Genomic DNA, 15,657 nt, shown 5'->3' with positions numbered 1-15,657 from the left:
TCACTATATTCCAAATCATATCATTACTTTGCGCACTCTGCTTACCATATATATTTTAATTTAGAATATGTGTTCAAAGTAATCTTAATTATTAGAATGTACGTATAGTGAGAAAAATTAATTCTGAAAGTATAACAAATAAGCTCTTGATCTATAATTCTTACTTCATTTCAACAACCTACACTAACACAGTACCACATTCTTTTGTGTTTATCATTATATATATAAAAAAAAAACCTTAATGATAGTCCCGTAAGTCTTGGAATTTGAATGCCCTATAGTTCAAATTGGATCCTAAATCTATCTGCAAACGAGAAACAATTTTTTTTTCTTGGCAACGCATGTGATTTGTGCAGCTTTTGCCTGAAACCCCCCCCCCCCCCCCCCCCCCCCCCCTTCCCATATACTTATTTATTTAATAAATCAACTGCAACACATTATCCATCGTAAATAGTAACCAATCCCCACCAAAATCTCCTTTCTAATGGTGCTTAAAAGCATCATATAGGATAATCATTACTTTCAGCACACAAATTACACGTACGCACGACATAACATCTTATAAGTGGAAAACATGTAAAAGCAAAACAAGAAGAGGGGAGAGAATACTTATTATTTAGAAGTTTAATATCATGAAATGACGGTATAGATTAATTTTATATTATTATTTGAATTATTTTAAAAATTAATAAATTTATTATATACGATAAATTGATAAATTATGATGGAATGATTTCAATAATTTTTTATATTATTAATATATAATTTTTTATTAGTTAAAACATTTAAGAATGGAAAATATGCATGTCGGTTCATGATGACATAAGCTTTAAGATTGGAGGCTTCCATGATATTGATTATTGAATCTGAGAAGCAAGCTGTGTCTTATTCTGCATCCAGGGCCAGGTTGGAATTGGAAGCTCTTCTATCTATCTCTATTTTCTATTCTCTAGTCTTTTTCTCACAACCTGCCATTTCTTTCTACTTCCATTCACCATAACGAAACGCCAAGCTACTAGTACCTTACACGATTCATCTCTCTCTCATACACTCTATTTTTCTCTCTGTCCCCTACCACTCTTTCAAAATAATATTCTTTTTTATCTCAAGCGGTGGAACACTCTTCTCCACCAGTACCACCATCCTTCTTCTTCTTCTTCTCTCCACCATATATAGTATTTGACTATTTGTAATATTCATCATGTTCATTGTGCAGTGGTGAATTGAAGTGTTTGAGTTTGGCATCTTCTGATGGTGCTTTATTTATAATTATTGTCATCAAGTTTCAGACTCATTCTGGATCACTGAGTTGATTCTCTTAATGTCAAGATAAAAAAAATAAAAGGTTTGATCTTTAATTACCCAAAGCAATTGATAACAGTTTCAATGATTTTTTCTATGAAATTTGACAATTGGGCATGAGTGTTAGTTTCAGATTTTTAGCATAGCTTGAAAACATGAACAGAAGAAGGGTTAGGACTAGGAAAGCTCCAATTCCAGTTCAGTAGCACATGAAAAAGTAATTGAAGTTTGGTATAGCCAGAAGTCAGAAAAGGGTACATTCATGCCGTTTGTGTGTTTGAAAAACAGTTTGTACAGTAATAGACCAAGTTCATTATTTTTATTATTAATAAAGTATCTGAGGAGCGTATCAGCTTTCTTCACAAACTTTGGCTTCAGTTTCAATGAGATAAAAAAAAAGTATGACAGATCAGTTTATGGTGTTAAAGATGTATTAAGAAAAAGGAAAAAAAAAAAACTATTTCATAATCCATGATTAGTTATTGATTCTAAATTTCTTTGTTTCCCCCTTTGTTAGCCTCTTGGATTTGATTTGATATTTGTTCTTGTATTTTATTTTTTCTTTGATGGATTCTAACTTGTTTTGCATTGAAAGAGAAGGTAGATGATGCATGGAAGCTTGAGAAATGCAAATAAAAGTAGAAAAGCCTCTAGCAGAGAAAGAAAATTGGCTTTGCAGCAAGATGTAATGCAATGACACTGTTTCTTTTCCTTGTCATTATTTGGGGTACTATGAATTTATGATCTATTATAGCTGGCAACTGAGCTGAATTCTCCAACTTTTCAGGTGGATACGTTGAAGAAGAAGCTAAGGCATGAAGAGAACATTCATAGAGCATTGGAGAGGGCTTTCAACAGACCTTTGGGAGCTTTGCCTCGTCTTCCGCCTTACCTCCCTCCCTATGTTAGTGTATATGAATTTCTCTTTAGTCCTTTTCTGAACGCAAGTACTCTTGTCAAATGCTAAGTCAAGAAATATTAGAATTTAGAAATGAAATTTGTCTGTTGAATTTTGATGTTGAAAACTATAGATACCAGCCCTTCTGGCTGAAGTGGCAGTTTTGGAAGAAGAAATTGTAAGACTTGAAGAGCAGGTTGTGCATTTCAGACAGGATTTGTACCAGGAAGCTGTCTACATGTCATCTTCTATGAGGAAATTGGAAAATTCAGTTTCCGCTCCTCCTAACAAGTCAAATCCAACAATGGATAGTCCCAAGTTGGATAAATTGAAGTCTCTTACCCAAACAACTGGTAATTCAACAGCAACATCTGCAACTAAGCCTACCACAACACTCCCTGGTGAGAAACTCTATCATTATGTTTCACTGGTTCAGATTAATTAATTGCTGCTTCAGATTTGAGCCTGCATTTCTTAAAGTTCAGTTTGCGCCAAAAAGAGAGTTAATCTCTTCCTCATGGTTTGTGCCTATTGTTTTGGCTAGCAGATGATAATAGACAAGGGAAAGAGAACCAATCCTGTACTAATTCTTCCAAGAGCAGGAAGCAATCCTCCAACCAAACGAACAAAACTCCAATTAAAAAAATTAACAATCAATCACTGCAGAAAAAGTTGGATCATCCAAAAAGGAAGGTGTGTCATGTGACTCATGTCATATATAGTGTATAAGTAATTTTCAGTTGTGTGATATGGCTGCTAACTACTAAGTGATAATTGAAGACTTGTTTTAGTCAATAAATGTGAGTTTTTGCAATGTGCAGAAAGAACCAAAGGTGAAAAACCAGCAAGTTGCAGATGTAAGAAATCATAGTCCACATAAAAATTCACCAGAAGCTCAGAGTCCAAATATAATTTCAGAAAATATTCTAAAGTGCTTATCAAACATTATCTTGAGAATGAGTGCCTTAAAGAATCCAGGTTCTACATGTGACATGCCACCCGTGTGGGATCTAAAACCTCACAACCGTGATGAAGGAACAGAGTTTGGGGATCCATATGGCATCTGTTTGGAATTTGGGAAGAGGGATATTGGTCCATACAAGCAATTATGGTCAATTGATGTTAAATCTTTCAATCCAAAACGAACTGCAAATACTTTGTTTTTACTACATCGGTTGAAGTATGTGACATTGTTCTATTCAAATTCAAATACTGTTTACTTTTCAATGACATTAATTTGTTATTATTTGTGTAAATTGGAAGTTAAAGTATTTTGATTTTGGGAAATTTGCAGACTACTTTTTAGGAAACTAGCCTCGGTCAACTTGGAAAACCTCAACCATCAGGAGAAGCTTGCATTCTGGATCAACATCTACAACTCTTGTATGATGAATGTATGTCAGTTATGTCCATTACAACAACATTTAGTTATAATTTGTATCTAAACATCTTTTTCTACACAATTTATTATAACTTTCCTCGATAATCAGAATAACTAATCTTAAGTGGTGCACTTAATTATCTTCTAAAACCATAATAATGATGGTATTTTAAGTTCTACTTTGCTTCAGGCATTCATAGAGAATGGCATACCAGAGAATCCTCAAATGGCTGTTGCACTAATGCGGAAGGTATGGACTACTGGAGTATTTTGTTTCTTATGTATTGTGCTTGTTCTTTGAATAGAGTATAACATATCATAAGTGTGCTCTCAATAATTCATGTGGTTTTTCTTGTTACTCAGGCAACAATAAATGTTGGTGGGCACGTGCTAAGTGCAACAACCATAGAGCATTTCATTTTAAGACTTCCTTATCACTGGAGATTTGTAAGTCTTGTCGATTTCAACCCTAGCTTTTCTATGGATGAGAATAAAGAGTTAATTTAACCACTAAATTTCAAACAGACATTTTCCAAGGGAACAAAAAATCATGAAATGAAAGCAAGAAGCATATATGGAATGGAACTGTCAGAACCCCTAGTGACATTTGCTCTCTCTTCTGGAACTTGGTCCTCTCCTGCTGTAAGTTGATGAGTTGTTTACACAGAATTATGTAATCTTTCATGACCCCACAGCTAAGGTTTTGTCTCATTCAGGATTTGCATTTTGTCTAATTGATTCATTAAACAACATTTTAAAATAGGTTTCATTTCTATGACTGTCAATGTAAAAAACTTTACACCATCAACTAGTTAAAAATCATCATTGATATGACTTTTTAGGTTGTTATGTAAAAGTCAACAAGCTTATCATATATAATTGTTTATAATTGTATAACATTATAAAATTTTACATTATGAATTCATAGACTATTTACTCTTTGAATATTACAATTAACAACACAGCCCTTTATCATAAGGTGGGGTTGGCAACATGAATCAAACAATGCGATTGTATTCTGCTGTAAAATCATATCAAGATTTGAAAATTCTATCCCCTTTTCATTTATCTTTTCATGGATTTGTCATGAACTATGCCAAATGCAGGTGAGAGTTTACACAGCATCCCAGGTTGAGAATGAACTGGAAGTGGCCAAAAGAGAGTACTTACAGGCAGCAATTGGATTTTCAACTTCAAAGTTTGCTATCCCAAAGCTACTGGATTGGTATTTGCTGAACTTTGCAAAAGACTTGGAGTCATTGCTGGATTGGATCTGTCTCCAGTTACCAAGTGAATTGGGGAAAGAAGCCCTTAAATTCCTTGAGGAAAGAAAAACCGAGCCCTTATCACAATTTGTACAAATTATGCCATATGAGTTCAGCTTTAGATACTTGATATGCACATAATTTCACTCCCTTTTGGCCATTGCAATTTTGTATACAGCAGTAGATCATACATATAAAAATGTACATGATCATCTTTTCTCTACTCCCTTTGGGAGAAATGTTCAGGTTCCTTCTTTTAACTAAAGTGAATAAAAGAATCATTGTATAACATGGAATTTGAACTATGTAAGTGGCTCTATTTGGATAAAATTCTCATTTAGTACATAAAGGAAAATAAGAATTTAAAATGAATTTTTAATTCATTTTAAGTTAAAATCAATGTGTAAACATTTTGGTCTTTTCAGGCGATCAAAAAATTAAAAAATAGTGAATTTATTTAAAATAATTTTGTACTTATCAAATATCATCTTAATTCATCTTATTTTATCATATTCGGGATGTCATATGCTTTCAGATAATCTTATGATTTCATTGACAAATAATAAGGTTATCAAATAAATTAAAATTAAAATACACAAGACAAAAAATGTTATATTCCATCCATTCTTATATATAAGACTTAATGATCTGATTCATTAAAATTAAGAAAAGTGATTAATTTAATTAATAGTAATAAATTTGTCTTAAATTAATATTTGTTTTCAAAATTATCATTGTCATTAATATTCCTTTCTCTTTTAATTGTTTATCAATACATTTTTTCTATTCTTTTAATGTAAAAAATATTATAAATTGAGTCTTATAAAAATATATTTTAAACTTGAGTTTTATAAATAAAAATAAAGGAATTATGAGTTACTATATGTTCTAAACTTAAAAATACCAACATACTTTAATTTTTATAAAAAAAAACTCTTTCATCTAACTTATCTGACAATTAAGGAGCATACATTAATTTTAACTTAAAGAAAAAAGTATCATTCATCTTGTTTCATCTTTTCTATTTCTGTGAAGCTTTTCCACAAAACTTACTAGCCCGTACCAATTAAATACATGGCAATGTTCAACCATATGATATCACTTAAAAGGCTTGAGGGGCCAAATTTTGGATGTTCTCTCCTCTTCAAACTATTGATTATTTTGTGTAAGTAAGCAAATGGATCTGTAACTGCATTGACAGACAAAGAAATTTATGAGGGTCTATATTAAATGGCATCCATTACATGTCAATCAATGAACAAAGATGCGTTCACATGTACTGAAGATTATAGTCCAACATCCAAAGCAGGACTGAACCAAATTCTATGGTTATTGGCACACGTATTGTGGTCCATCTCATGGCAGGTTATTTTTGGTGAGGCAAAAGAGGCTCTAATTGCGTTCCATTATGGCATTTAAAGTGCTCTAATTGCGTTCCATTATGGCATTCACCGCGCTTTCATTGCTTGCCAGCACCAAACAGCCTTTGCCGCATAAAAGCTGAATTATTAACTAAGTTTTTCTCTTTGTATTCTTGTGTGCCAAACTACCAAGAAAACACCAACTAGATGACCAAATTTTGATTCCTTCCTTACTCAAGATTTCGCTGGTCCTTATTCCATGTTCCAAAAGTAACAGAATCTCACATTACTTACGAGTCGAGGTCACAAATTGTTTATAAACACTTCCTCCTTTCAACTTATCAAATTATCTTTTTAAGGACCGACAAAAAACTGACAATATCTCAAATATAAGAGATGCTAACTATACCTGCAGACTTAGGTCGGAACATTCCACATGCTTTAACATAGAAGCAGACCACTTCCTTTTCTTGTTTGAAAAAATTGCGGCCAAGTGGTACTCGTAAACCTAACCATAATTTTTAATCTGCTTCACACTGGTCCCCTCTAGTTTAAACGTGCTAATTTAGTTTTGAACTAACTCGACAATTTCTTTCCATAATCTGTTTTCAGTTTGACAGCTCAATTTTGTGGGTATTTTTTTGTGTGTTGAAATGTGGAACTATGTTTAAAATAAATAAACAAAAGTATCAACCATATTTATGTCTCAAAGGGATGAGGTATCAAATATATCATCACATTTATGTAACCTATGTCTGTGAGTATAAGGCTTTACCTTGCTAAATGTATTGCAAATAAGGTTCTGGAACTTCGAATTTAGATATAGCACTTTGGGAACACTGTAATGTAGTAGCAATAACACTTTATTATTTAAAATTTATTAAAAAAATATAAAATCAAGAGAGATGTTCGTTCAATAAGAAATGAGACCATAAAATATTATAATTTTTGATAAATTTTAACAAATAATAAAAAGTATATTTAAAAGGGTGTTAAAAATTCTATTAATAATATTTCTTATGTAATGAATCTGGCTTGAATTGGAATGGGTAGATTAATATAATAACGATGGATAAGCTAAAATAATAACTTAAAGTATTTTTTTTCTTATCTAGATAATAATTTTGAGATGACATGTTATAAAGGAAAATATAATAAGAATGAGGATTGAATTGCCATTTTTATTAATTTTAATTTTTTTTAAAAAAAAACAACAATGTTTTCATCTGTTGAAGAAAAATTAAAGAAACATATATAAGATTTTCATGAGACAAATCAAACGATAGTTTCAGATCCTATAAAATAGATAGAGTTTCTAAAAAAACAAAGATCAAATTCAAACTCAATCAATTTAAAGAACATAAGAGAAAATAAATAGTATATGACACAAGAAATTTATACTGGTTTCACAAAGATTACGTTTAGCTCTTAGCAACCTATTAGGTTTCACTGACTTCAACAAGTTACAAGTATTTATCATTATCACATTTGGCTCCTTAACTCAAGTTCTACACCAAGTTTATTACACCCAATATTCTTTATCCTATCAAGTCACAACTAGTTCTAACACAAATAAGAAGATTTATTTGTTTTAAATGCACAATGACTAACACTTAATTGTCTTATGGATGGATATATGCTTTCAACACTTAGTCTTTTCTCTCAAGATAATCAAAGTGTTTTGAGAGTTTTTCTAAACTTTACAAGAATTTACACAAAGATCCTTTTGTAGAAAGAATTTGAATAATGAGCGCTCCTATTCATACTTCATGTCTTCAAAGCTTTTGGTATTTATAAGTCTTCTTCTATCAAGTATTCGTTGTCTCTAAACAGACATATATCATTTCTTAAGCTTGCATATGAAGAATGTGGCCGTTAGGGCATTAAATGCACATACTCCTTCATACTGAGAAACCACTTTTCATCGCTGGCATGTTGAACACCATATCAGGAAACCAGTTCCTTTTACGTTAAAGTGTTAGTCAATCGTATTAAATGTAGAGAGTATATATCATAAATAGATCATAATGCATCATAAGACTTTTGAGATAAAGTCTAAACAAATAACATATTACATCTCATTTTATTCATATAAGAGTTTTCACATCAAGAAGATGTGTTTTTAAGTAGAGAATAAATGTTTCAGGCAAAAAAATAAAAAAAATTTAATCATAAAAAACTCCCCCTGAATGGTTGCTTTCTTCTTACTTTAGACTCCCCCTTAGATGATGTCATGCTTCAACTTTTACTTTTTATCCCTTTTTTTTGTTTGGCAACTTCTTCATTAAGTTTCCTATGAAACTCATCAATAGAGTCATCAGAATTGGATGAGAGATGAATAAGGCTCCTTGGGGGCATAAGAGGACGAGGAGGTTTCCAGCTAGTGATATTCTTATAGAAGTAGTCCCCAATCATGAACCATTTGCGAGCCTTCTTTTTAGTAGGAGCGCAATCCTTCAAGGCTTGAGCAAGAGCTTTTGTGGTTCTGGCAAGTTCAGCTTCAAGCAAACTAACATAAGCACATGAAGGTGGAGGATCATACACTTGGAAAACCATGGAATTAGAAGCAGCTTTAATATCTAATTTGACTTCGTCAATGGTAGAATCCACGTGATGTGTGAAGAAGAATATAAAGAATGGTAGGAACACCATAAATGAAAAGGTACTATCATACACAACATAGAATTCCCTTTTCCATGCACAAATTATGTTGAAAGGAGTTTCTTAAGTGAAGCAAGTGTGATTCAAGGTCTAATAGCATCACCCAATTTCATGGTTATTGCATCTGCGAGTGATTTCTTATCAAGTTTCAGACCAAAGCAACATTTCTTTAGTTTATAAAATCTCTTCATGGCATACCTATCCAGATTAGTGATCAGCTCAGATTTGTGCTTTAGAGCTTCAACCTCATGTTTAAAAAGATGACCAGGGCAAGTTTTAACATATCCGGTTGGTGGAGAATCTTCATCATTTTCAGTAAGCAACTCATTGTCTTTATAACAATTAGCCTTTTGATATAGAACAAACTTATCAATGGCTATTTGAAATTATGTCTCTAGAGTCACTAGGCAAGAGAATTGTGACTCGACATGAGAAGAAAATGAGTGTTGAGCCTTTGAATTCTATGAAATGAAGCTCTCCTTGATCTAATATCTTCTCTGCAGGCAAATAGCTTCATTCTAAGCTTAGGGTCATAATCTAATAACTCCCAATCTATGAAATTCATACTGCCTTCAGGTGCCTCCAATAGAATCTCTCTTATATATGAAAAGTCACTCCAAACTTGGTGCGATCCCAAGGAAGAAAAACATTAAGGGCATAGATGAGTCACATCATCTATTGAAGATCACATGGAAGGAAAGACATTTTAGCAAACTCAACCTCACTACTTTTCCAAACACTTGCACTAGAAGGATACATCTTTTTATCTATAGGTCGATGCTCAAAGATCAAACTGTTAGGGTTGGGAGCAATAGTTTGTCTTAGAGGGAACTCCTTGATTATTGGTTCCTTATCTTCATATATGCCAAATGCATACTCTTCTTCTTCAAGCAGGGTATCCCAAAATGAATAAGAAAAAGGTTCAATACCTAGATAACCTGCCTTCTAGAGCTTTGTGAAATTGATCTTTTTCAGCTCCAACTTTTGCATCTTCGGATGAAGAGTGTGAGTTCCAATGTCACCACTTTATTTCAAAACTTTGTTGCAAGTCTGCCATTGTAGAACTCTACATTCTCTAAAACCATGATACAGTTTGGCATGAAGGTTGGGACGCACTTGAATGTCTAGTTGCTTTTGAACAAGTGGTCTTAAAGGCAAGATCCGTGTTATGGCTTCCTGTTTAGCTAGCTTCATAAGTCTCCTATCAAGCCTTTTGAAGAGCTAACATCATTAGCTTTCGTGCCTCCAAACGCTCCTTCATGACTTTTATTGAGACAAATTATGGTGCTATGTAAATCTCTTCTAATCGTCTAAGTTCGTCTTCATTTGTTGTATCAGATTGAGTAGCAAAGAGTTGTTCATCATTTTCTTCTACAAAAGATGCTTCAATGACCGATTGAAGTATGGCCTCTTCAAGAGCTTCCCTTTTAGCAAGGTTTATCTCTTCAGGAACAGTGGCAACTTTTATTTTGGCTTGCCTTTGAACAACATTTGGAGAGAATATTTGTGCTGCAAGTTGTGCTGCAGATTGAACTCGCTCCAGTTCTTCCATCTGAGCATTCTTCATCTCTTGTTAAAATTGTGATTGTATTGATTCAATAATGACAACTTTTGGTACTAGCTCACCATCTATGTCCATCATGGTAGCCTTTTCAGCATTATGCCTCTGCTCTTCCTCAACAAACAATGTCTTCAGAAATTCCAAAATGACTTCATCTAGAATTTATTCAAATAACTTTGTTGCTAAGGCAGCAAGCATGGCATTTTCCTCCACTTTCTTTTGTGCTCTTCCTCAGATAGTGTTTGAGTAGACACAAGCACTCTTTTTTCTAGTCCTTATAAAAGATTATACCTTCTTCAACACAACCAAACGCAAAAATGATGGTTATTGGTGAGATCACCAATTCCTTACCTTTGACGATGCCTTTAATGCTAGCACTATTTTGCCTTATAGTCCCTAGAACAAGGCATATGGAACATAATGCCATGAACTGAAGTTCTCAAGGAAGCTAGTCCACCTAACACTATCAAACAATCCTTTGATGGGGAAACCTCATTCTTCTAGGTTTTAGAATTTCACCCATAATCAAGGAATGAAAAAAATCCAAAAAGAAGACATTTCTGGCCTCTTTTTCAGTGTTGATTCTAGGGATCACAACAACTTCACTCCTTTTTGGTGTTATTGTTTCACAAAGATCAAAACTTTTCTAAGCAAAGATGATATTTTTAAAAGCTTAAGTTCCCAGACGCGAGCAAACACACAAATAGCTCTGAGAGTTCAAGATTTCAAAATAATTTCTTGAATGTTCACCCTACCCCTTTATTGTTTGAATAGAGCAAAGTAACGATTCAAATCACATTTAATGTTTTCAAAAACTATTTTTCAATCATGGCAAAAAGGTGATGCATGCCTTTTAAGAGAAGACAAAAGGTTTTTATCTATGAACACACTTCCTCTTCCATCTATACACTTGAACACATGATAAATCCAACATATTAAAGAAAAACTTTGAGTAATGGAGGCTAAAGAGAGAATACCAATTTTACATATACTAGTAATCTTTCCCTTACCCATGCTTCCAAAGGCAACTATTCCTTCTTTAATTGGCTTTAGGTCGAGGAACATAGACCATTCCCTAATCATTTGTCGTGAGCATCCACTATCCAAGTACTAGCTAACACTCTGACCTTTTCCTACCAAAGATATCTGCAATAGGAACAATAAGAGATTTTGGTACCCAAATATTTTTTGGTCCATGAGCATTAGTACCCTTAGACATTTGTTTCTTTTGATGAATGCATCTGAAATTGGAATGTCCAAACTTACTATAGAAGTCACATTTGTCTAAGTCAAACTGTGCCTTAGAAGATGATGCTTCTTTTTCTAGACCAATGCCAGACTTATCATTAGAATGCTGATGAAATTTTAAAATAACATTTAAAGTGTTTGAAATTTCCAAAATCTTCCCAAAGTCTTTAGTAAGACAAATAATCTTCTCTCTTAGTTTTTCAATTGTGGAGGATTCATTAGTCTTACTAGCTTAACTTAAACTCTCTTCTAGAGTCTAGATTTTCTCTTTTAGATCTTCATTTGATTTCTTCATCACAATATTTTCATAAACAAATATTTTATATTTCTCTTTATACTTTTTGCACTAAAGGGAAATCATATGACTATTCTGAAGAAGAACATCATAAGACATATCTTTTTCATTGTCTGATGAAGAACAAGAAGAGATATTAGATTCAGAACAAGTTTTTACCTTAACTTTTTTGTCTATATATGCCATTAGACAAATATTGACTTGCTCATTGTCTGAATTGATACTCTTCTCAATGTTAGAGTCATCCCAAGTGACCATCAAAATTTTCTTTTTCTTGTCACTAGAGTGTCTCTTCCTTTTAAACTAAGGACACTCAACCTTCATATGTTTAGGCTTTTGGCATTTGAAATAGATTATCACATTGCTCTCTTCCTTGTGTCTCTTCTTGAAGCTGGTGCCTTTTCGTATAGTGGAGTGGTGGAACTTTCTTTTCTTTTTCATCATCTGTTCGAACTTCTTGGACATGAGGGCCACTTCATCATTTATGAATCCTTTAGAACTGTTATTTGAGCCATTGAACTCATCCATATGCACTTTTAGAGATTTAGAATACCTATTATTTTCTTCTCGTCTGAAGCTAACTTCTCCAGTATTAAGGGAAACATAATCTCTCTTAGGCAAATGATCTTGGTTCTGAAGGTGAACTTCATGAACTCTTAGGATACCTAACAGTAAATCCCATGCTAGAGATTTCAGATTTCTAGCTTCTTGGATGATTGTTGTTTTTGGTTCCTACACCTTGGGAAAGTTGTCTAGAATCTTCATATTTATCTGAGCTTTGGTGAAGGTGTGTCCTAGAGCTTCAATACCATTTAAAATCACTTGAAGTCTTCAAAACATGTCATCCACAAATTCTCTTTCTTTCATCTAGAAGCTTTCATAGTGTCATGCCAGATTGATAGCCTTTCTTAGTTAAACATCTTTTGTCCCTTCATAGTTAATACTTAGTGAGCCTAAATCTCTTTGGTTGTCTTAAGTATGCATCTATTGTTGTACTCCTTCTTGGATAGAGTGCATGTTAGAGTATAACGAGCTTTTGTGTTTAGTTCCATTACAACAAGGTATGTGTTTGTTCATTCTACCTCAGGTATGGGAATTGGTATATCTTCATTTATGATGATCATCCAGAGTATGTAGTTGTTGAATCTGATGTACATTTTCATTCTATCTTTCCAGTAAGGATAATCCTCTCATGTGAAGCCTGTTGGCCTCATGAGGGGTGTTCCCTCAACAATGAACTGATTGTTGTTGTTATCAGCCATCAAGATTTTTTTTGTCTAGACACTGTCAGATGCTTAACCCTTAGAGGCTAAGCTCTGGTACCAAACTGTAAAGACAAATATTACAAGAAGGGGAATTAAATTGTGATTTTTACTAAATTTAAAATCTCTTTCGAAAACAACAATGTTATCATCTAATGAAGAAACACTAAAGAAACATATATCAGATTTTCACAAGGCAAATCAGAAGATAGTTTCAGATCATATAAAACAAATAGAGTTTTTCAAAAGCAAAAATCAAATTCAAACTTTGAGTCAATTTAAAGAGAAGAAGTGAAAATAATCAATATAAGACATAATAAATTTATACAAATCCGTCTCAACCACTAAGATTACGTCCAATTCTTGGCAACCCACTAAGTTCTACTGACTTCAACAAGTTACAAATATTTATCACTATTACTTCTGCCTTCTTAACTCAAGCTTTATGCCAAGCTTGATACACTTAGTATTCTTTATCCTACCAAGCCATTGTTGGCTCTAACACAATTCAAAATATTTGTTCATTTTAAATGCATAATGACTAACGTTCAATCATCCTACAAACGAATAGATACTTTCATCACTTAGTCTTTTCTCACAAGATAATCAAAGTGTTTTGAGAGTTTTTCTAAACTTTACAAGAATTTACACAGAGAGCTTTTTGCATAAAGAATTTGAATAATGAGAGCTGTTATTCATACTTCATCTCTTCAAAGTTTATGATATTTTATAGTCTTTCTTCAATCAAGTATTTGTTATCTTTAAACGAACATATTTCGTCTCTTAATCTTGCATCTGAAGAATAAGGTTGTTGGGGGCATTAAATGTGTGTACTTCTTTATGCTGATAAATCACTTTTTGTTGCTGACGTGTTGAGCACTAAAGCGGGAAATCACTTCCTTTTGTGTCAGAATGGGTTTTGGGCATCAGAGCTCTTCTTTTAATGACGATTGAGAAATATAATAGCTTGACTTCATTTATTCTTCATAGGATTCAATAGATCCTAGGAGAATGTCTTGCAAAATAGATCTCAAACATAGAGTATTAAATGAAGTCTTAAATGTCATCTTTAATATCGTATCAAATAAGGATTCTATCTTGTTATCGTCTAAAACATTAAACACAGACTTCATGAAACATGTTTTTATAGCACATAAAATATAGCTTTTATCCTTTGTATTTGTTTACATTTAATCAAAATAATTAAGGATCATAATTTGTCTTAAGACAAAAAAATTTTTTGACTTAACACCTGTTCACACTTTTTTATTGAATAATGATGATGTGGTCTAAAATAACAAAATAATCAGAGTAGGAAAATGATAGGATAATCCTAGAATCTTCAGATGTTGTTCTTGACCTAAATCTTCAATAAAGATTAGAGAATGAGAGAGTCTTAGATTGATTCTCATGCAAGAATCCTAAAAATGGATAATTAAACTTTTATATTGGTAACAAAAATTGTCATTGCCTAATGAAAATACACTATTGTTAACTCGTTAGCAAGTGTATCAATTTGTCACAAATAGTAAAGTTTAAAATGGAAGTCCAAGTGTCGAGTCCACATGAACTTTGTTTGTACTTGAATTGATTTATACCCAATTTGCAAGCAAGAGATAAGGAACCATAATAGAGATAAGATAAGAAGAAAGAAAGAATTTGAATTTAAATAGACAAGAGTAATAAAATAATCAAAATTAATGCAAAAGATGACTTCAGAATTTAATTATGTTGGGGTCTAACATGCCTAACTACCCTTGATGCAATATTAATATTTTTCTCTATCAACTGCTTTTCCAATTTCCACCCACATCTATTAAGACACTCAACCTTAATCCCTCACGATGAAGAGTCTAATTTATCTATTCTCTCTCTCAAATCCCTTTGCAAAGATTAAATAGTAAATCACATTAAGCATGGAGATGTATACAGGGGCAAAATAAAGTCACTCTATCCCTAGCAATGAATTGTTTAGATGTCATTTCCCAGTTCTTTAGAAATTCTCATTTCCCAATGTATAACCCCCAAAAACTAATGCATGGATGGTCAAACCACAGAATAAAGATGAAGAGTAGAAATGAAATAATAGAAACTGAAATTGCATTTAATAGATAAGAAGAGAAGTTACATTACAAGGGCATTGGTTGCTAGGCTCCTAACAGAGAGGGTTTAGCCTCTCATAGCCATGAGAGGCTTTACAATTCAGGGGCTGATGTGGATGGAAGAAGGGGTTGGATGACTAGAAGAAAATAAAGGGGGAATGGCTAAAGAAAAAGGGTTTTCCCTAAGGAATAGGCTTAGGCTTTGGATATCTTTAATAGAGAGCTCTGAGACTCGGTGTCTTTCCCTTATGCTTCCTACTCCTTATATAGGTTTCAGGTAGCTTACTTTTCACGCTGACTTCACGCTAAGCGCACCTTTGG

The 15,657-nt window shown here is 33.0% G+C and overlaps 1 protein-coding gene across 4 annotated transcripts; it reads left to right on the top strand.

Moving 5' to 3' along the window:
* Nucleotides 1-885: 885 nt before the first annotated feature.
* Nucleotides 886-5,135, top strand: LOC100817917 (uncharacterized). Of its 4 annotated transcripts, XM_014767169.2 has the most exons (12): nt 888-906; nt 1,217-1,345; nt 1,903-1,987; nt 2,090-2,206; nt 2,334-2,601; nt 2,748-2,893; nt 3,022-3,380; nt 3,495-3,594; nt 3,772-3,831; nt 3,945-4,028; nt 4,107-4,223; nt 4,688-5,135. In XM_014767169.2, exons 3-12 carry the CDS (start codon nt 1,907-1,909, stop codon nt 4,985-4,987), a joined length of 1,632 nt encoding a protein of 543 aa, XP_014622655.1. In that variant the 5' UTR covers nt 888-906; nt 1,217-1,345; nt 1,903-1,906; the 3' UTR covers nt 4,988-5,135. The 4 variants fall into 4 exon arrangements, with proteins under 4 accessions (XP_006595958.1, XP_006595957.1, XP_014622655.1 ...); XM_006595895.4 differs by having other exon boundaries at nt 886-1,345; XM_006595894.4 differs by having other exon boundaries at nt 886-1,345; nt 1,898-1,987.
* Nucleotides 5,136-15,657: the final 10,522 nt, after the last annotated feature.

Source organism: Glycine max, chromosome 14 (assembly GCF_000004515.6).
Source record: "Glycine max cultivar Williams 82 chromosome 14, Glycine_max_v4.0, whole genome shotgun sequence".
NCBI classification, from domain to species: Eukaryota; Viridiplantae; Streptophyta; class Magnoliopsida; order Fabales; family Fabaceae; genus Glycine; species Glycine max.
This window is presented reverse-complemented; position numbering and strand designations above follow the sequence as displayed.